The sequence below is a fragment of the Colletotrichum aenigma genome (genome assembly GCF_013390185.1).
Source record: "Colletotrichum aenigma strain Cg56 chromosome Unknown KSG_Cg56_contig06, whole genome shotgun sequence".
Classification (NCBI taxonomy): domain Eukaryota; kingdom Fungi; phylum Ascomycota; class Sordariomycetes; order Glomerellales; family Glomerellaceae; genus Colletotrichum; species Colletotrichum aenigma.
The window spans coordinates 4,265,147-4,285,820 of NW_023500912.1; the positions used below are offsets into that span (position 1 = coordinate 4,265,147).

A 20,674-nucleotide genomic window follows, 5' to 3' on the forward strand; every position below is an offset into this window, starting at 1 on the left:
ATTAAGGGAGGAACAAAAGTTACAATACCGGGACAGAAAGGGGGGTGGGATAATTACGTAGTTTCAATTGTCGAGATACCCGGCGGCGTTCGCCTTAATGATACCTTTAATACTCGTACATGGCCCTCTTCTACGTCTGTGCCAAATCATCTTCTTAACTTCCATCATCCCCTTTCCAAAGATGAAAACCCGACGCCAGTGCTCCGAAAGACGCAACGCTGTAGCTCTCAAAACACCTCGCTAAACACACTATCGTACAGTATCTTCAAATGACCACCTACAAGGAGCGAAAAGCTCGCAGATCGACGCGCCACTAGCGCTCCGTCGGGACGAACTTTACACTCTTCCTTCTCTCCCTCTCGCCCTGCCTCGTCCCGGGGCTCGAGCTCAAAATGCCAGCCCCAGGCGGGCCCCCCGCCAACGCCTCGCGCACGCTCTCGACGGCCCGGCTCTGCGGCACATCGTCCTTGTCTCCGCGCACGTTAGGCTGGATCACAGGGCTCTGCGGTTTGCTCCCCGCGACGCTGCCTCCGCCTCCAGCACCGAAGCCGCCCAGCCGCGCCTTCTCGACGGCCGCGCGACCGACCTCGTCCGCGCGCGCAGCGGACTTCTCGTCGCCCCATTCTCCGGGGAGGCAGGCATGGCCGCAGCCGTCGAGGGGACAGCAGCCGTCGCTGAGCTCGTAGCGGGTGCTCCCGTCGTCGGAGGGCGCGTGCCAGGACTGCAGACAGGTGGCGTGGCCGCCGTGGGCGCAGCCGGGGCAGTACCACCACGTGCTCATGACGGGGTCCTGCTGCTTCTGGGGGGAGGCGCCGTCGGGGATGGGGAGGACGGTGGCGGTGGTCTCACGGTGGCCGCAGACTGCGCAGGGGGCCATGGCGACGCGGCAGCGTTCGCATTTCCAGAGGGCCTTGGAGCCGAGCTTGGGGTCGAGCTCGCGGGGCTTGCGGCAGGAGGGGCAGATGAAGCCGCCTTTGACGCCCTGCTGGGCGGTGCCGAAGATGGAGGTGTAGTTTGCGCCCCAGTCCGGGATACCTTCGGGCCAGCCCCGGACGCAGAGTTTGCGGAGAAGGGCTGCTTCGATGAAGAGTTTCATGCCCATGAGGCGGGAGTGGTGTTGGCGGAGGATCGAGGTTGCGCGGAAGGGGTCGATGACGGAGTCTGGCATGAGGGGCTTGAGGAGGAGAACCATTGCCGAGGCGTTGAGGGCCGATGTGCGGGTTTCGAAGTCGAGCGCGCGGGTGAGGAGTGTGTAGGGGTTGAGGGGCGGTGAGTTTTCGGGGGTTTCTTTGGAGGCGAGAGGGTGCGGATACGAAGGGTCTTCTGGCCAGGGGAGGTAGTCAGATTCGAGGATCGACGGGGTCGGGTCGTGTTGGAGAGTTGGATTAGGTTTTGGCGGGGTTGAAGAAGATACACCGACATGGAGAGGGGCGAGGTCCTCATATGTTGGTGGAAGGGAGTTGACTTGGGATTGCGATAGGTCGTCAGTAGCGGTGTCGGATGCCAGCGTGGTCTGGGAGATCATGAATATCTCCTCTGGCGAGTCTTTCGGCGTGCTCTCTACAGGCGCATTTAGCTCTGTCAACGCGCCATGTTCTGGTGAGTCCTCAATCTCCTCCCCACGGATACGACTTTCATATTCGCCCTGCTCGTCAACAATCTGCTTCTGCATTTGCACGGGGTAGCTCGTGATGGATCTAGCCGAGACGCCCCCCTCAGAAGACGACGCAAGCCCAGATGTCTGCCTGCTGCTCTCAGACATGGAGAACATCTGGGCAAAGCTGTCGTCCGAGTTGTGCCTCAGAGCGGTTCGGCGGCTATTTGGGGTGCGGGGGCCGTAGTCCAAGGGCAATTGCTCCTTTTGTTTTGGCTCGGGCACATCTATAGCTTGAGCGAGGGCGTCAGTATCATAAAAGTCGTATCCATCTGTGCTAGAGACCTGTGTCTGGTCGCTGTGATGGCTTGTGACAGACAAAGGGACCGAATCCAGTCGCCTGCGAGGACTGTTGTTGAACGTACTGTGAGCAGCAGGGGGCAAAGCAAAGCCATCCGACTCCACGACGGGCGGTAGACGTGAATCCGATCGAGACGCCCCCTGTTCTGCGTTCTCTTCGTTAATGGCCCGGGCGATGGGCGTTGTGACGTTGGATGTACTCTCGATTTCCTCAGATAGCAGCGATCGTGGCCCCAGCGACCTGTTATCAACGCTATTTGAGATGACGGCGCTGGAAGGCCGTCTGGGCGTGTCCTCGCCGTTCATCTCCACGACGACGCCTAACGATCTTGGGACCTTGACCTTTGGGATATCTTTGATCTTTGGCAGGGATGGCCTTTTCTGGAAATGGCCCAGTCGAAGCTGGAGATGATACTCCGCCCTTCTGTTCAATAATAGGTTGACTGAGTATGCGAGGATTCCCCAAGTCTGTGCCAGACGGAATTGGTTGACTTGCTCTGCTGCACGGGCATAATGCTCCATGATGGAGGAGACCCTTTTCGCCAAAGGCTTTCCGCCCGTAACGTAAGGAAGCTCCCGCTCAATGGTCTCCAGGTAGTAGCTCGAAAGAAACTGGTACACGTCAACTCTGGCTGCTGCTGGAATGTGGCCGACGGCCATTGATTGTTGTGTTTTGTAGGTGCCCGTGACTTTAATCGCTGCTTCCAAGCCCAGGATAGCGTCGTCGCCCAGGCTTGGACCAGAGGGCGGCGTGGTACTCAGGACAGGAATTGACCTTAGGCTGTGTCTTCGCTTCCTGCCTATCCTTCGTCGAGGACCCAGAAAGCTTCCGACGACGTCCTCTTCCGAGTCGCTGCGACTGATGCTGAGCATGGGAGTGGTAGGACTCGAACTATAGGAAGTTCTCGGCGGCACAATGCTCTGCTGTTGATGGTGGATGACTGGTGGTCGAGGGCGATGATGTGGTCGCTCGTCGAGAAACATGACCGCATCGCCTCGCGCGGACAAAGCCATGCTGGATACGGACTGTCGGTCCAGCACCTTAGGGGCGAATGCGACGTCGCATTGGTTGAATAATCCATCATTACCGACAGTCCACAGGAGATCTTGGTTCTGCCACAGCAGGCATGATGGCGAGGAATCAAAGCGATCGATTTCTTTATACGGCATTGAGGGCCTCGCCAGGTCCCAGATGTGAACGTTGTTGATTCCGTATCGCTTGTGGCTGCCGTCATCATATGATACAGCGACTTGAGCGGCGCGTTTTCCCTGGGCGCTTGCAGACCAAAGACCAGGTCTCCATGCCACGGCAGATACAGGCGCAGGGGTATAAATGAGCCAGCGAGGCTTTTGTCTCTTGTCTGCGTTCTTGGACATGTCCCAGACGGCGCATTTGCTGTCCCAGCCGCCGCTGATCAGATGGTTGCCGTCGGGATGCCAGGATATCGAGGTGCAGGCCTTGTCGTGTGCAGGAATCTTGAGCAGAGGCTGCGCGATCTTACGCACATCCCACTTCAGAACCACACCAGACTCTGTTCCACAGGCGAAATAGAAGCCGTCCTTGGGCGACCACTTGACCTGGCGAACACCATCTGCATTGCACTTGTAGGCTCCTCTCGGACTGTAGGTGAAGCCGCCCGAGCGACTCTGGACCGGGGCGCGAATGTCGAAATAGCGCACCATTCCATCCTGACTCCCCGATAGTAAAGTCGTCCGGCGATGTGGATTGATGTCCAGCGAGTTCACCTGACGCGAATCCTCCCTCGTCTGGACAAACTCTAGGGGAGTGCCGCCCGTCGCAATTCGCGCCAGATCGTAGGAAAAGATGTTGCCGTTCGCGCAAGCTGTGAATATCGTGGAATCGCCATGCCATTTTACGTCTCGTATCGAAAGCTGGTCGGCCATCAGGGAGCTCGAAGCACCTTTGCTCGAGGTCGACTGGGCCGTGATGGCGCCGCGGACATCGACGCCCTCGCTAATGGACAGGCCGTCCAAGACGACGGTCTTGAGAACATGTCGGCCGGCGATAATGGCAGTCCGATGGTCGGGAGAGGTATCGAGGCATAGTATGGGCACGCAAGCGGGGTAGACGGCGTTCTGGGAGGCGCTGGGGCGGTAGGAGGTCTGGAACTGAGGCGCGCTGGTGATGCCGATGGTATGGCTTGTGTCGGTGCTGCTGTCGGCAGTGACTTTGCCGAGGAGTTTGCGCATGATCTTGTTTTCGCGGCTATACATGGAGCTCGAGCTCGCACGGCGCCATGGGCATGGCGGTGGTGTCGCGATCGGGGGACGAGGAAGGCGGCTTGCGACCGTCGACGATGCTTCGTTGCGTGGGGTGGAAACGAAGCTGCGGTTGACCAGTGGTGAAGGTACCTCAAGGCAATGGCGTTAGGCTGGCAGCGACAACGAGCGATAAGAGATAGCCGCTGCTCGGCCGATAAGGTGCTGATAAGCAGCCAAACTACGATAGGCGAGCTCTTTTAGAGTTCAGTTGGTGGGGTACCTGAACAGTGCTCAGGTGCTCCTTCCTGGGAAGGGGCCTCCTGAAGAACAAGCTCCTGCCCCAGCTTCATTACAGCCGTTGGACTTCAACTCTTGTTTTGCACCATGTCACATCTCTTCCTAAGGTCGATTTTGATTCAGTTCGTTGCGTTCTTCAATGGATTCCTTGGTTTCTCATGATTTCTTCTGGATAAATTTCACATCCCCGGTGTTTCATCAAACTTCATCACCCATATCTCCAGTAGGAGCTGCCTCCAGCGCCGGCACCCCCAAGCAGCGCCGCGCACCAAACGCCGCCATTCCTCGCCACTTACCACACGTCATTCTCGAGCTCGCAACCTCTTTTTTCTTTCCACTCGAGCTCTAGGCATTCGAGGCATCTCATGAGATCTAATCATGTTCGCCTCTCGGGCCCTTCGGGTTGCCGCCCTGCACAGAGTTAGCATGGGATCAACCGTTGCCAAGGACTGGGAACTAACAGTCGAGCGTAGATCTCGCTCGCCTCCATGTCTTCCACACCCGAGTCACCGCCGGGACCTTGATCTGCGTCAACAGATATTGGTCTATCCCATCGGTCTGCAAAAGGATCCCATTGTTCTTCCGGTGGATTGGCAATCGCTTGCTCTCCGGAGAGTGCAGGGGCTAACGCCGGACTGTTTGGAACCGGGTCAACTGGAGCAGGTTCGATTACGGCTGGTTCGATTACGGCTGGTTCGATTACGGCTGGTTCGATTACGGCTGGTTCGACTGCGGCTGGTCCGACTGCGGCTGGTTCGACTATGGCTGGCTCAGCTGGGTCTCTTTCGACTTCACGTGGTTCGTTCCCTGTTGCAGGAACAGTTTGCAGAGGCTCTGAGGAGTCCCCTTCGATGCCCGGTTGACCCAGGCGATCTACCAAACCCTTTTGCGAGATTGGCCTGACTACTTCAGTCGGGTCTTCGACTGGCTGACCCTCATCAGAGGCTGTTGATGCAAGGTACCGTTCCAGGGCATGCGGCATGCCTGGCGACTTTGGCCTGGGTATGCCGAATATTGGCGAATGACTTCTCTTTCGTGCTCTATGGACTCCGGGAAGCGTCTTCAATCCTATGAGAACAGACCCTTCGCAATCGGAAACATCCTCAGCGTCGTCATCCACACGCAATGATAAGGCTCTTTTCTCATGGGCCTCTGGTCGTGTCAAGTACGAGCTCATTGGCCCAGCGCACGTTGGTGATGTTGATATATCACTGCTAGGGTCGGCCAGAGGTGTTCTTGGCATCGCTGCGTCCTCTTGTTCGACATCGCCCACCTGCTTCTGCAGTCCCGCAATGTCGTCAGTTATCGACCTGATGCTACGAGACTCAGGTGATGGTGCCCCTGACCGACGGAATGGAGACGATTTGGCTTTGATTTCGGGGCTGAATCATGATCAGCACACGTCGGTAGAGTCATCTGGCAGTTCCAGGCCTACCGTGGAGAGGCCACGACTGCCTCTTTAGTCTCGAGGCTGATACTTGACCGTCCTGGGGAGCGGCTCCCACATCGGCGGCAGTCCGGCCCATCTTCCTCAAATAATACTCCGATACCCCAGTGGTCGACGTCTGGGTTGGGCAGAATGTCTGGAACTGCCGTTGCCATTGAAGCCACGAATAACTGCGCCCGACCGAGCCTCAGGAATGACAATATTGAAGAAACAATCACCGCACGAAGGTGGTTGCGAAGAAGACTCGGGCAAGGACACGAGGCTCGAGGTCGAAAGGAAAAGAAACAATCGCACAAAGACCGCAGTGGCACAATCTTGTGGAACGAGGGAGGATGTTGTGCATTCTTCTGGCTTTTCACAACAGCCCGTCGCCCGCGACCCAGGAAGGCGACCACGCTTGGGAAATCCAAACCACACCTCTGGGATCTCGCTTCCCGGCGTCAGGGAGGCGCATGCAAGAAACGACACCAGCGAAGAAAAAGCAACATTGTCTCCTCTATCTGCCATCCGGTGTGAGCCTCCTGCATCCCTCGGCAAGACAGCAATGATACGACGGGGGTGGGTCCCTGGGGATCCAACAGCCCGGAACCAATTGTTGGGCGGTAGGATGCAGCTACGGTTCCATGCGGCTTGCATCGCGGAACAGCGGCTACAGGACTAGACCTGGCACCCCGGCTGTATCTTTGCTGGATCTTTGCTTTTCTCGTCATAGCGAGCCTTTCTGTCCATTTTTAGGCCGGTTGCCTTGCCCGTGAGGGTGCCATTTGGCTGGGAATCGCTCCCAGTGCCACGGCTACCTGCCGCTGGACCCCAGCAAACATTCGAGAAACCTGCTCGCTTGCGTCTTCTTGCTCGCGAAGAAGTAACTTTGGGAAGAAGAACCAAGCATTTCGAGGGCAACTTGACGGAGTGATGCGAAGACGGGGCTCGAGTGTCACCTCGCAGGCAATCATTTCCCTTTCCTGGACCACCATGCATCTATCACAACGCATGCTGCCGACAATTTATTGGGGCCCTAATTTCCGGCTGCATGTTTCTGGGCTCGAGGTGACAGCCAACTCATCCAAGACACCTTTCGGGATTTGAACCTGTTCATTACCTCGTTCCCGACCGCTGCATCTGGGTATAACAGTCTGGGATTTGTGCAGCGATTCGGTTGGTAATCCTTACGCCTATGGAGCCGGGATCATGATCCCAGATTCCTCCCGTCGTGCCCGCTCCTCCGAACCATCCAGCTGGGTCATTAATCCTGACGTTGGCAGATATTCCCGTCCCTTCAACCATACCTTCGGGTCTTCACCGCTGATAGACTGGTTGCCTTACCAGAGCCAAGGAACTTTAACCTCCACTGTGAAGGGACTCTCTGACGACCGGCCTCACTCTCAGATGCTTCGCACTATCGACCGCCCCCTGTAGGCGATACCGTGAAAGGTGACAACCCTCTCCTTTTTGAAACGCATCAAATAACCGGTTCCTATGATAATCCCCAGTGGACTGCCTTGGCATCAGCAAAATCATACGGTATCGGGATGCGGTTGACTCACAGAAGCAGTATGCGGAACACACCGCCTGTCGTCACCATCCGTAACCCGCTCCAGCAGGCATCAACAGACATGAGGTACTCATCGCAGGAGCCCTTATCCACGTTGGTTCTGGCTACTGCAACGGCATACGCCCCGCTTCCAAATCCTTCTAGGCAGATGAGAAGAACGAAAAATTCCCAAATATGGGGAATGGATATTGACAAACACGGCACGACTGTAACGAGTGCGAAGACACACGACATGGTTATGATCATGGCTATCTGGCTGCCCTTTTCGTCAGCATATGCCCCTCCAGCCATTACAACATCCGGGCTTAGATCACTCACGCGGCAGCCTTTGCGTTTGGGCTCAGGTCAACTGACTCCAACCTGTTCGCGCCCTCGCCGCAAAGAACGGCGGACACGATCCCAAACCCTAGCAGGCCCAAAAGACCGGTGAATAACATTTTATCGCCTATTCCTTGGTGGTGTGGCATTCTCCCCCGCTCCTCTCGGACGGCTGAACGTGTCTCTGCCTCGAAGGTAAAGAGATCGCTCCCTTGCACCATGCGCCATGACGATGACGGCACCACTGCCCGCCGAGCAGCCTGTAGGGAGGATATTGTGTTCAGAGAAGCTTCGAGTTGTTCCGCCCATTGAGACGGGGAATCGAGGGCATTGGGAGAGCCTGCACAATCATCTTGGACGCTCCATTTCTCCCGCGGGGCATCGGCATACCCTTTTGGACCGTCCAGGTCCGAATCCCAGTCATCGTCCATCACACCGACCCTTGAAGTGATGTCCCTCTCACTCGTATATACCCGTCGGTGCCTGTCCGTGAAGGGGCCGTGAATAGAATACACGGCGGTCGGCGAATTGCTTGGAGAGTGTGTCCACGCCACTCCCTAGTGATGCATATTCTGTGCCAACAGAGGTTCTTTACCCCAATGAATGCTCAACTGTTCCAAAATTCACGGAGACCTTTCAAGTTTTATGGCTCTCATACTTATCTTATGGCTTACAGCAGGCTATTCATCATTTTCGTCAGCCGACTGTGAAGGTCAGGCGCTGCTTCCCCTCAGGTGCCAGGCGCCAAGCGTGATTCCGCCTTGCCGATCAACAAATGCACTAATTCGTCTTGTATTGTGCTCACCGAGCCGCGTAGCCGTCATTAGCCGGGGCGTATGGCATCGCCTACCGCGCTCACGTTCTGTGACCGTTGCGTTGAATGGCTCCCGGGCTGAAGATTCAATCACCCGCAAGCTAGGACCGGGACGCCCGTGTTCCACTGACTGGTGTTTGACGAGGACACGGCATCCCTCAGCCTGGTTGCTTTATTCCATACGTAAGATACTAGCATGCCCTGCTCCGTGGGCAGCTCCAAATGGCAGCCGAGCCTCATTTCCTAAGGATTTCCACCGGGAACTTATTGGCCAGCTCTTGGTACCCAGGTACATTAGGATGCAAATGATCGCCTCCATCAAACTGCGCCTTCAAATGGTCCCCGTCCCCGATGAACGAAGCAAAGTCCACGACGTGATCAAACGTCCCGTTCTCGAGAATCCACTCGTTGACCCTCTGCCGCGTCTGCTCCCGCGCCGGGTTCGAGTACGACTGCCCGCTACCCGCGAACGGCGTGATTGTCGCACCGATGGTCACCAGGCCCGCCTTCTTACAGTCGGCGACAATCTGCTTGTACGCGCTGATCAGGCTGTCGCCGAGCCGCTGCTGGGTCGCAGAGTCCGTCGCGCTGGGTCCGATGTCGTTTACACCTTCGAAGATGAAGACGTACTTCACCCCTTGCTGGGAGAGGGCGTCGCGGTTGTAGCGTGTGAGGAGCGGAGGCCCCAGACCGCCTTGGAGCACCGCGTTGCCGCCTGCTGCTTGGTTTGCGACGGCGATGTTGGCTAGGCCCTCCTTTTGGAGGCGCGCAAGGACGAGGTCGGGCCATCTGGGCTGAAGTCAGTCACGCACTCATATTCCAATGGGAAGATGTAAGTTACCGGTTGTTCCTGTCATCATCGCTTCCTCGTCCATCAGAGATGCTATCCCCGAGGATGATCATGGCCGACGTGTTCTTCGGCGCCCATGCTTCCACCGCGCTGGCGAAGTACCAGTGCTTCGTACTCGCGCCCGTCACCGACGACGCATTCACCTGGTTCCCGCTCTGCATCCACGACGTCGTGCGGCTGCCCGGATGCCCCGTGATCTTGCTCCCGGACTGGCCCTGTTGGGTGTACAAGCTCAGAGCGATGTTAGTCTGCGCCGCTACATTGAACTCGATGGGGTCTGAGTAGACCACCGCTCCTTGCTTGATCGTCACTGACGGCGAGCCAGAGAAGGTGAGACCTCTGAGCGTCTTGTTATCGATGCCGGGAACCCCTGCGGCGCCATCTAGAGGTAAGGCGAGTGATGCTGCTGTGATGGGGAGATCTGAGCCGCCAAAGGTGTTGGACAGTTGAACGCGCAGCCGCGATGCACCGATGGAGGTGTGAAAGGTCTGGCGGAGAGTTGCATCGCGGAACTGTGCGCTTCCCCCGTTCTGCTCTCGTCAGTACATCCGTAGCGCGACTCCGTAGGGTAGTAATATGCTTCTTACAAATGGCGAAGGCGGCAGGTTTCCCGGCTCAACCTCTTGAGGCATGGATGTCCACGTCACGACCCAGTGATTATCATCCTGCCGTTCACGCAAACCCTCACCTATAGGGAAGGCCAAAGCAGACGCCGCCCACACGATGGCCAGCAAGATAGACCTCATGATTGCATATGTCCCCGCGCGACTGAGTCTCTCGTCTCAACTTCCGCAAAGCCAAGAGCGGGAGCATCGTGGCCTTTTTATGATGAAACGGAACAAAGTCGTCCGAACGGCTTATCCGCTTGGGCTATACCCTTTCACCCGCGCTGCAATTTTAGCCAAATGGAAACCCCTGATCCCATATTACCTAGATAGCCTGCTGAGCCGCGAGCGGGATTAATCGTGTTTGAAGTAGACATGTCCAATAGGAGTGCGCGAATACGAGATACCCGGTATCTCGGGATATTGGGTCCGGCGGGGAAGTGTGCCAGGAGGGGTGGGATCCCCGGCTTTTTGGACGACAAGGTTCGGCTTAGAGGCTCACGGTCTGGAGAAGCTTGAATATCCATGCGCTGGTCCCTGTATTTCATCTGATCTACATTTATCTTTCGTTCTCAGCTAAGGATTGCAGACACAAATAAATGGAGACTTATTTGGAATTACGAGAAAACCGAGAAGCGTTTCAATCAATGCAGTACTATTCAAGGTATGATTCTAGCAATACCAAAAGACATGCGTTTGCAGCCGTACTTGTAGTTGTGAAAGCCCTACTGCTCGGTACTCAAACAGCATGGCAGCGGGAGAAGACGTGAGAAAGTAGCTGGTCCTTCTCCCGAACAGGAAATGAACAACGACCAGACCACCAGCGAGGTCATGTCAGAGTTTAGCAGGCGAACTCGCACTGGAACTGCCTCGACTATACCCAAACGTTAGCGCACAGCACACCTCCCATGTCATTTCGGCCCTCAGATTCCATGACTTACATCAGTTCGGCAGTGACTGCCCCCCTTGTTCCAGTCATCAGCCGTCACACCTCTGCACTTGGCGAACCCCGACGTGGAGTCCGTCGTCCAGGTCAAGAGGCCATATTTGAACTCAACGTCGTCCTTGTCATGGCGACCGGTGATTTTCAGGATGTACTGCATGCCTGCCTCCTTCAGCTCGAGGGGCTTTGAGGGGTTGATCGATAGGCCTGGAGCCGATAGCTGGGGTGTCTCGTGCCAGAGGACTTGGTTGGGGCCTTCGAGTTTGAAGCGCGTGTAGAGGTTTCGGTCTTGCGGTTCGCAGGTTCTAATCTCCGTGATGTCGAGCTTGCACGTATCTGTTTTGGGGTGATACAGTTAGGATATGACCAGAAACAGCACGGAGACGCCTCTTGGGATAGTGCCGGACTTATCTTGATGAGAGAGTTTGAGGTTAGAAAGGTATCAACTCACTGTGTGGGACGCGTCTGGCGATGTCTTCCAAACCGGATGACAACGGGGTCGGGGAAGCGGAAACAACAGCGCCAAGGCATAGAACCAGGGTTTTCAATGACAAATGCATTGCGCCAGAGATGTTTCGAGGTTTTGAGGGCTGGTCCGATCGCACCAGGACAGAGATGAGTTGTGGATAGGACACAGTCAGGAAGCGAGTCATTGAGCTGACAGTGCCGTTTATGTATCCTCGGCGGATGGAATTCACTGTATCGAACAGACGCTTTGAATAGGTTCATGTCACAGCTTGAAAGAGCTACGACATCCCTTTCGTATGACTTAAGTGTTTGTTGGGCTGACGAAGGTCTGAGTTGGTGCCTTGGACAGCCCCCTTGCAACGAGCATTACATTTACCCGGACGGTGAGCTGTGGAACAGTGCAAACTTCCCATTACAACAAAACATTTCCCATTCGGACTGATACTGCAGACTATTCAGGTGGATAGTAGTGGTATGATAGACTAGTATTGCGTGGAGAGACGGCGGGGAGGAAGACGACAATAAGGATCACAAGAAGAATAATAATCGTGTCAACATTAACCGCATACATCCTTTCGGACATCCTCATTCGTAGCTTCTGATGGACGCACGTCTCAATGTGCGAGTGACCAGAATGACTACGAAGTACCCTCGACTTCCGGTAAAACAAACTCCTGGCTGCCCCAAAGCACCCAATACGCAATGATGTAAAGCCCGATCAGGACCAAGATGACAGAAATGTAGTTCATCTCCGCAGCGCTGACGGGCAGATAGTAAGGGAAACAGTACACGACAAGAGCGACCGCGGTCCAAGCCAGGGTAACGAAGTTTGCAAGATAACCAAGCTTGGGAAGCCAGAAGGGACCGTGGGCAAAGTTTGGCCGCCCATGACAAAGGAGCAAGACGAGGGGAACAGCATAGCTGAGGTATTGCAGTAAAATTCCGCACGAAATAAGGGAAGAAAAGGCCGTTTCGGACGCAAGGTACACGAAGCTCAGCAGCGCCGTCCAGCATGCTGACCACAAAATAGCCCAGACCGGGGTGTTGAATGGCGATGGTACCATCCTGCGGAGATAAGATTGAAAAGGAAAGCCCCTGCTTCGTGCGAAAGCCCAGGTCAGCCTGGATTGCCAGGTCTGGACGCCAAACATGGCCCCTGTGGTAGAAACAAGGAGAAGGGACTGGAGACCGAATGCGGCGTGTTTGTTCTGCCGAAAGATGTGATACACGACTGTCAGAAAATCTGTTTGGGTCTCAATGTCGGTGATGTTGATGTACAGTGCCAAAATAGTAAGCATGCCGGCCGGTAGTGAAGCCGACAGCAATAGTCCACACAAGTGCCTTGGGGATATTTTTGCTTGGCTGAGGGATTTCCTCGGCAATGTGCACCACTGCGTCCAGACAGGAGAAGCTCCAGTTCAGGCCGTTGATACCAATGATGAATGCAACGCCTTTGGGCCAGCAAGAAATGTTGTAGTAGTCCGTGGAGAATTGCTCCGAGGTCACTCGTTCTGTTGAACCTGCAAAAAGGCTGACCACGATAGCCATAATCGACAGGACCGTGAAGATGAGACACCCGCTTCCTAGCTGGGGAAGAATCCGCTCGAAACAGCTGACAGAGGCTGTCAGAATGTTGATGATGTGGTACCCTATAAATCCCATCCAAGGCTTGTATTCGAAGTCAGGCCTGGTCATCGCTACCATGGCCAGTGTGACCTGAGGTACAGTAAGACAGACTGATGCCCCTGTGCAGACCGCGCCGGCCCAGCTTGCTATTGCTGTCGCATACGACAGGAACCTTCGTGGACTTGCTGGAGACAGACGGGCCACCCAGACGTACTGCCCACCAAGATGTGGAATGGCGGAAGCAAGCTCAGCAAGACTGGTGGCCGTGCTCAGTCCCACCAAGGCCATGAGAATGAAGCCGAAGAAGGATAACGGGGCGCCGCCAAATGGGACAGTCGTTCCCACAGTGAGAAGTATTCCCATGGCTGTGTTCGTGATTGAATGGGCGATTCCGATAGCCGTCCATGTCGTGAAAGGCCTTTCCATGTGGCCGTCCTCAGCAACGGGCAGGTTGATGGACTGCGACTCTCCGGCCACCTCATTACCACTCTGAGTTCGGGCTGCCTTTTCCTTGTCTTTTAGAGTTGACATATTGATGTCCTGAATGTCCTTGGGAACTTGTGTGGTGAAGTTGTTGTGGATCGGCTTGCCATACCAAAGTGATATTAAAAGTGCGGAAAAGAAGTCTGAGAATATTTTAGCCCGAGTGAACGAGAGATGGCTTGGCTTTGGCTTTAACATTGCCGCAGTATCATTAGTGTACTCCGCGTTTTCTAGGGACAAATTCAGCGACAATATCAAGCTACCATGATCACTTTTGATAACGTCTGCTATCAAATGCCATGGGTTGCCCACTGGGCTATCATATCTTACGTAGTCCTGTCATGTGCCATACTTGCCCGATCCAGACTCTTTCCGAGGTGATAAGCGCGGACATATCATTGATAGTAATGTTGCAAGTTCCAGGAAAGCGAAACCGGGCTTGTGTGGGGTAGATAGAAACAGTCAGTTATGACCGATATCGTTCATCGAATACGCGCTAAACTCCATGCCTAAAATGGACGAAGAGCGAGAAACCCGAGCTTTTCGTAATTCTGCTTTCCCTTCGTGCTTGCTGGATGCAGATCGTGTCCAACGCGCGGAGTTTGACATCTCGGGACGGAGGCAACATGATGAGGCCAGACGGTTTGGATTGAAGAATACAGTGATGTCACCAACCAAGACCTGGATTCCTGTTGAACATGTATTGAATCTACAAACAGGAAACATGAGTATAAGTACGCAGCGCTGCAAAATTTATTTCATCGAGGCGGGGCCTAATTCATTATCGACATTCCGTACATTGCACGCTGCTTCTGACTCTATCATAAACAACAAACCCGCCGACAAAATGGTCATCACGAACACCCTGGGCGCGAATGAGGTCGAATTCGATTTCGTGATTGTCGGTGGCGGCACGGCTGGCTGTGTTATCGCGTCTAGACTCGCAGAGGAGCTCCCCAACAAGCGAATCATTGTTATCGAAGCTGGTCCCAGCGACTGGCAGGACGAGAACATCCTGCAACTCAAGAATCTGCTCAACCTGCTAGGTGGCGATTATGACTATAATTACACTTTGACGGAACAAGAGTTTGGTGGGAATGCCCCCTTGCTAACCTCAAAACGTGGAATTGATTTCTGACTTGCGCTCCACAGGCAACAGTCACATTGTTCACTCGCGCGCGAAGGTCCTTGGCGGTTGCTCGAGCCACAACGGCGGAATCGCAATGCACCCTTGGGAATACGATTGCAAAAAATGGGCCGAAGCAGGTGTTGAAGGTTGGTCCTTCGAGACCTTATCACGGCTTGTCAAGAAACTGCGAAACACCATCAATCAGATTCCAGACGGCCAGCGCAAACCCCTTGTCGACGACTGGATCGAGTCCGCCTCAAAGGCGCTGAGCATTCCTGTGACTAAAGACTTCAACTCGGAAGTTCTGTCACCTGACAGAATGACCGCCGGTGCTGTTGGATATCTGCCAGTCACTTACGACCCCGACAATGGCCATAGGTCCAGCGCGAGTGTGGCATACATCCATCCGATTATCAAAGGAGACGAGAAGCGACCTAACTTGAAGATCCTGACCAATGCGTGGGCCAACAAGATCAATGTCGTGAAGGATACTGCTGCTGGAGTTGATGTTACACTGCAGTCAGGGCAGCGAATCACCATCTCCGCGAAGGGCGAGACGATCCTCTGCGCTGGCAGCATCGATACGCCCAGACTCATGCTCTTATCAGGCCTCGGACCCAGGAAGGACCTGGAAATTGTGGACATCCCCGTGGTGAGAGATATTCCCGGCGTGGGCGAGAACCTCATGGACCACCCGGAGACGATCATCGCCTGGGAGATGAATGAGCAGATCCCCCCGCAGACAGCGATGCATTCCGATGCCGCCGTTCTTGTCCGCCGCGAGCCGGCAAACGCTGCAGGGGACGACGGCACGTTGCCCGATATGATGATGCACATCTTTACTGTTCCTTTTGACACCAATCTGAAGCGGCTGGGGTACACTTCAGAGCAGCCGAAGACGCCGTTCAGCGTCGCCCCTAACATTCCGCGGTCTCGATCGCGAGGTAAGATTTAGCTCAAAACCGCGGATCCGAAGGAGAAGCCGGCTATCGACTTCCGATACTTCACGGACCCAGAGGGCTACGATGGGGCGTCCGTTGTGTGGGGGTTGAAGGCTGCACGGAAGATTGCGGACGAGTCGCCATTTAAGGGGTGGATCAAGCGGGAGTTTGCGCCTGGCCCGGCTATTCAGAGCGACAACGAACTTTCGGAGTATGGTCGAAAGGCGGGAAACACGGTTTTCCACCCGTGTGGCACGACCAAGATGGGAAACATTCAAACGGATCCACTGGCAGTAGTTGATTCGGAGCTCAGGGTCAAGGGCATCAAGAAGTTCCGGATTGCAGATGCGGGAGTCTTCCCGCTTATTCCCACGGTTAATCTCATGTTGACGGTTCTGGCTGTGGGGGAGAGAGCGGCGGAGATGATCGTGGCGGATGCCATCATGCAAACTGGAGAAGTTCTTCATGATTCACGCTTGTAACTAGTTGGAGGGTAGCAGGGATCGTTTTAGATCATTCATTTGTGGAGGAAACGACGATATTATGAGTTCCATCTCATTAACGTAACCCATCCCGCGGCGCAACTTCAAAAGAGTAACAGCTCAACAGCGGCAACGGTGCTTTATTCGATGTCAGTTTGTGCCGGGTCGATGACGTCCCTGTCGCAACGCAATAGAAATCACAGGCCAAGCGGCGTGCAGTGTTTTAGTGGCATGTTCCTTCAGTCCATTATCGCTGCTAGAAGTATTCAGTAAACTTGCAATACACATTGCCATTAGAGACGGAAGCACTTCGCATACATTCTGAAAATGGAAACTCCGCGTCTAAGCCCTTTTGTATCTCAAGTTGCAGCTCTTTTTCACAGCGGTTCGGCAGCGAAAAGGGCGAGTGGAACCCCCGCATATCTCGCGTGCTGTCCCAAACGGGCAACACCATATTATGCCACTTGATCCAAATGATGGTCTTGTGAGACGCGAACCCCTGGTTATCTGTCCTCCTCAACTGGCTGGCCGAGGAATCTAGATTAGGCTCGTTTGCGATAACCCGACATCGACACGAGCTTCGAGGATCCTGAACGCTGATTGAGCTGGACACCTAGTGTTAGCTGAAAGCATATCGCATATCGCATGTGATGATTGAGGCAGGTGACGAACGATTTGAGGCACTCATTGAATCTAGGGTACAAATATGCGTGCAGTTATCGACGTGCTATACGAGTTGAAGTTGAACTACCGCTTCTGTGCCCGATAACCTCTTTGCCCTTTTCCTGCCACATATTTTGCGCGCTGTAACAAGATCTGTAAGGAGCCAACTCAAACTCAACATGGCGAAACAACAGTTTGATGCGCTTATCATTGGAGCTGGCTTGGGCGGCATTCATAACCTCTACCATTTGCGCGCCACTGGCCTTTCCAAGCTCAAGCTTATCGATCTTGTCAGCGATGTTGGCGGCACCTGGCATTTCAACACCTACCCTGGCGCCATGTCAGATACAGAAAGCTATTTGTATCGCTTCCCATGGGATAAGGAAGACTTGATGACGTACCCTTGGCCGAACCACTACGTTACCCAGCCGGAGATCCTAGCGTACCTCCGTCACGTCGTCTTGAAGCATGACCTCCGCAAATATATGCAATTCAACACCGAGATGCGTTCCGCCATCTTCAATGAGACCCCGCTACCTTGTTACCGCCTTGGGACTCTTATCCCGTCCAAACCTTCCCGACATCCCTGGAACCGACACATTCAAAGGCAGTATCGTGCATTCCCATGATTGGGATGCCGATGCCGAGTACAGAAACAAACGCGTTGCAGTCATTGGAACTGGATCAACGGGAACTCAGATCGTAACCGCTGTTGCCCCGCACGCTGCATCCCTCACCGTATTCCAGCGCACACCTCAGTATTCTGTGCCTGCGGGAAACAAGCCTGTAACTCCTGAGTACCGCGAACGTATTAACCAGAATTACGACGACATCTGGGCGCAGACACGAGAGTCTAGCACCGCTTTCGGGTTCCAGGAGTCGACAGTACCTTGTATGTCCGTGAGCCCCGAAGATCGCGAGAAGGTCTTTGAGAAGCTCTGGCAGCAAGGAAACGGCTTCCGATTCATGTTCGGCGGTTTCGGTGACATCACTACAAATTTCGAGGCAAACGAGGAAGCGTGTCGCTTCGTACGGAAGAAGATTGCGGAAATTGTCAAGGATCCCGTCAAGGCTCGGAAGCTGACGCCTACGAACCGGTACGCTCGACGGCCGCTTTGTGACTCTGGATACTACGAACAATTCAATCGTGAGAATGTGGACGTGGTCGATCTGAGAGAAACGGAGATTGTGGCTCTCACGCCAAAGGGTATTCGTACATCTGACGATATCGAACATGAGGTGGATTTGATCGTCTTCGCGACCGGTTTTGATGCTATCGATGGTAGCTACACCAGGCTTCTTATACGTGGCCGTAGCGGTCGGACCATGAAGGATCATTGGGTCGGTGGTGCTCACAGCTACATGAGCGTTTGCTGTTCTCACTTCCCGAACATGTTCATGATCAATGGCCCATAAGGACCGTTCTGCAACATTCCATCCGCCGTAGAAGCGTCTGGTGAACTGATGCTTGGTGTGATCAAGCGTGCTGAGGAGGCTAGAAAGGCCAATGGTAAAGATGGCTCTGTGGCCATAGAGGTGGAAGAGGAGGCAGAAGATGAGTGGGGGTTCAAGTGTGAAGAAGTCTCAGAGGGGAGCTTGTTCAAAGAGACCAATTCTTGGATCTTCGGTGCGAACATCCCAGGAAAGCCTGTCGCATCTAGATTTTGGTTTGGCGGACTCAAATCATATCGGGAGCAAGTGGCGAAGTCCTTCAGCGACAATCTGTCAGATTTCAGGATCATTTGATTGATACAGAGCTAGCATTTCAGTCGAATGAAGCATCCCACGTATCGCAACATGTCCCGCCTGTTGAGGTACTATCCTAAGGTGAACTTGTGGAGACAATTCTTTTGCAAGAGAAGTGCCAGCCATGACATTTTTATCCCGACGGCGCGAAGTGTCCACAGCTCCCCCAGTAACTCGATGTCCCTCAAGTTAGCTGGTATGCGACTTAACGAGTAGATAGCCTTGAAACGTTGTTTTACTTCGTTTCGTAACTCCACCTTCTCCATGCCTAATTCCGACCCTGCTGTCATCAGCGGGATGGACTGAAGGTTCAGATAAGGATTAGTGACGGCATTTGTCCCAGACTGTGCACGATGTCGAAGGCATGACGCGAAATGGTGTGCTCAGTTTCGTCAGTGCAATCCGCCTCCTGGTCCATGTGGTTGCAAGCGCTGATGACTCGACGGTGGCAAATGCGGTAAAGCATTATGAGCGCGTGTTTTCTAAAAGCATCCGCCATACTATATAGCATCGGGCTGTCCTGCCTTGGAGACCAACTGATCATTTGCTCTTCCAAGGTGGCCTCTAAAACGAGATCTCGATCTTGACCGTCGATAACGCCTCGACAATAACGACCCAAGGTCCCGATCAGGTAGAACATCTCGATCGCATACCCGGCAATGCAATGGTATGTGTCTCCGAGCGATTGGATTCCGTTGAATATCCGGTGTATTCAAAGGTTGCTGTTCCTGAGGGTCCAAGAGGAACGAATATGCCATGTCCCAGTAAATGAAAGCGCCAAACACGAACTGGGATAGTTCGTCTTTCAAGCCATCTGAAGCTAGCATTATCTCACTCATGGCACGACCGCCTGCTAAATGTTCCTTTCCCATGCAGTTCTCGATCCACGGGGAAGAAATGCCGAGTGTGTAGACGGTCAGGAAGGCGGAAATTGGAGGTCTTTGAGAGCTATGAAGTTCTTGTTGGAAGAGACTAAGCGCGGTTTGTCGTTCCAGGAGACTCTCTTCCATACTCTGGGGCCAGTAGTAGTTCTCGTGAGCCGCGCTCAGGCTTTGGATGGCGTGCAGAAGAGATGGCGTCTCATTGAGATATTTCAAGATTGGAAGACCCATGGGATTCATCTCCGGGTCCCACACCATGATGTGGCAAGCCTGTTTGAACCAATATTGAAGTTGCCTGGAGTGATTGTTACTGTAGATTATTGATCTGCAATGGCTCGCAGTCATTTCGTCTGCCCTTGAACTGCTTGGTGTGACGAGCCAAGGGAGCTCCATAGTCCATGTCTTCTTCCTGGTCGGCATCACACACACCGCGCCTCGGTTTTGACATCGCCGGCAGACAGGATAGGTCTCGTCGCATTTGACATGTCGTCGTTTGCATTCCTGGCACCCGAATCGACTTTTCGGTTGCCCTTTCCCATTGCAGGCCTTCACAACCCCTGTAGAGGAACGAGGTGGTTTCTCATCCTGGCGGTCAAGAGGGAAATCTAGGCGAATCTTCGGATGCGAAATTTGGCTAAATCTTATGGGAGAGTAGTTGGCGCTCATCTCAGTCGATGTGTGAGATGATTCAGGCGAGAACCATCTGTGGACGATTACAAGCGAGACCAAAACCAAGCGAAATGTGACTGTTAGCTGCGCTGGTATTTCAGTGGGATAAAAGGGGCTTGCAGATTATCTCCTTTGCCCGCGACAAAGACCGTGTGACCTGCTTGATATGATGACACTCAAAATGGCGGGGTTTTCCCATCTTCAAGACGCCATACAACGTCAAGATCGCATCGACATCATTGTAGCGGACCAATCGAAGACGCAACTGGATGTCCATATCTGATAAACACCAAGATGACAGTCGCATGGGAGTGGATTCGACGGCATGGTATCCTGACCTAGCATCCTGCAGATGACGCACCTCGGCAAATGACCAAAAACGGCAAGATTGAGACCATCCTCCTCCCGGCTTATGACTTGTCAATATTGGACTAATACTATGGCTGTACACCCAAAAAAAGGTTCAATTGCTGTATTAGAACGACATAAATTATGTAACTTTTGAATGCCCGTTGCAGTTCTTGGGGCGTTCTTTACGATTTCCACTCGGCTTCTGCGATGGTCTGCTTCCACTTGACCCTGG

The 20,674-nt window shown here is 54.0% G+C and overlaps 8 protein-coding genes across 8 annotated transcripts; 2 read left to right on the plus strand and 6 right to left on the minus strand.

Annotated features, from left to right (window-relative positions):
• Nucleotides 1-313: 313 nt before the first annotated feature.
• On the minus strand, nt 314-4,165 carry CGCA056_v010156 (putative WD repeat-containing protein; the record flags this gene model as incomplete). The annotated part of the gene is made up of 1 exon (XM_037325403.1): nt 314-4,165. The coding sequence occupies one exon, from the start codon at nt 4,163-4,165 to the stop codon at nt 314-316; it is 3,852 nt and encodes a 1,283-aa protein (XP_037177073.1).
• Nucleotides 4,166-4,895: 730 nt separating this feature from the next.
• Nucleotides 4,896-6,076, minus strand: CGCA056_v010157 (uncharacterized protein; the record flags this gene model as incomplete). Its single annotated transcript, XM_037325404.1, has 2 exons — nt 4,896-5,856; nt 5,910-6,076. 2 exons carry the CDS (start codon nt 6,074-6,076, stop codon nt 4,896-4,898), a joined length of 1,128 nt encoding a protein of 375 aa, XP_037177074.1.
• A 1,227-nt stretch (nt 6,077-7,303) lies between these two features.
• Nucleotides 7,304-7,910, minus strand: CGCA056_v010158 (uncharacterized protein; the record flags this gene model as incomplete). The annotated part of the gene is made up of 3 exons (XM_037325405.1): nt 7,304-7,415; nt 7,466-7,729; nt 7,792-7,910. 3 exons carry the CDS (start codon nt 7,908-7,910, stop codon nt 7,304-7,306), a joined length of 495 nt encoding a protein of 164 aa, XP_037177078.1.
• A 931-nt stretch (nt 7,911-8,841) lies between these two features.
• CGCA056_v010159 (uncharacterized protein) lies at nt 8,842-10,201 on the minus strand (the record flags this gene model as incomplete). Its single annotated transcript, XM_037325406.1, has 3 exons — nt 8,842-9,394; nt 9,447-9,985; nt 10,043-10,201. The coding sequence occupies 3 exons, from the start codon at nt 10,199-10,201 to the stop codon at nt 8,842-8,844; spliced, it is 1,251 nt and encodes a 416-aa protein (XP_037177079.1).
• A 700-nt stretch (nt 10,202-10,901) lies between these two features.
• Nucleotides 10,902-13,628, minus strand: swnT-0 (Swainsonine transporter swnT; the record flags this gene model as incomplete). Its single annotated transcript, XM_037325407.1, has 4 exons — nt 10,902-10,934; nt 11,002-11,339; nt 12,121-12,679; nt 12,750-13,628. 4 exons carry the CDS (start codon nt 13,626-13,628, stop codon nt 10,902-10,904), a joined length of 1,809 nt encoding a protein of 602 aa, XP_037177240.1.
• Nucleotides 13,629-14,427: 799 nt separating this feature from the next.
• On the plus strand, nt 14,428-16,132 carry codA-1 (Choline oxidase; the record flags this gene model as incomplete). The annotated part of the gene is made up of 3 exons (XM_037325408.1): nt 14,428-14,671; nt 14,733-15,653; nt 15,726-16,132. 3 exons carry the CDS (start codon nt 14,428-14,430, stop codon nt 16,130-16,132), a joined length of 1,572 nt encoding a protein of 523 aa, XP_037176504.1.
• An 842-nt stretch (nt 16,133-16,974) lies between these two features.
• CHMO-1 (Cyclohexanone 1,2-monooxygenase) lies at nt 16,975-18,211 on the plus strand (the record flags this gene model as incomplete). Its single annotated transcript, XM_037325409.1, has 2 exons — nt 16,975-17,335; nt 17,403-18,211. 2 exons carry the CDS (start codon nt 16,975-16,977, stop codon nt 18,209-18,211), a joined length of 1,170 nt encoding a protein of 389 aa, XP_037176506.1.
• An 830-nt stretch (nt 18,212-19,041) lies between these two features.
• Nucleotides 19,042-20,088, minus strand: CGCA056_v010163 (Sterol regulatory element-binding protein ECM22; the record flags this gene model as incomplete). The annotated part of the gene is made up of 2 exons (XM_037325410.1): nt 19,042-19,732; nt 19,778-20,088. The coding sequence occupies 2 exons, from the start codon at nt 20,086-20,088 to the stop codon at nt 19,042-19,044; spliced, it is 1,002 nt and encodes a 333-aa protein (XP_037176505.1).
• Nucleotides 20,089-20,674: the final 586 nt, after the last annotated feature.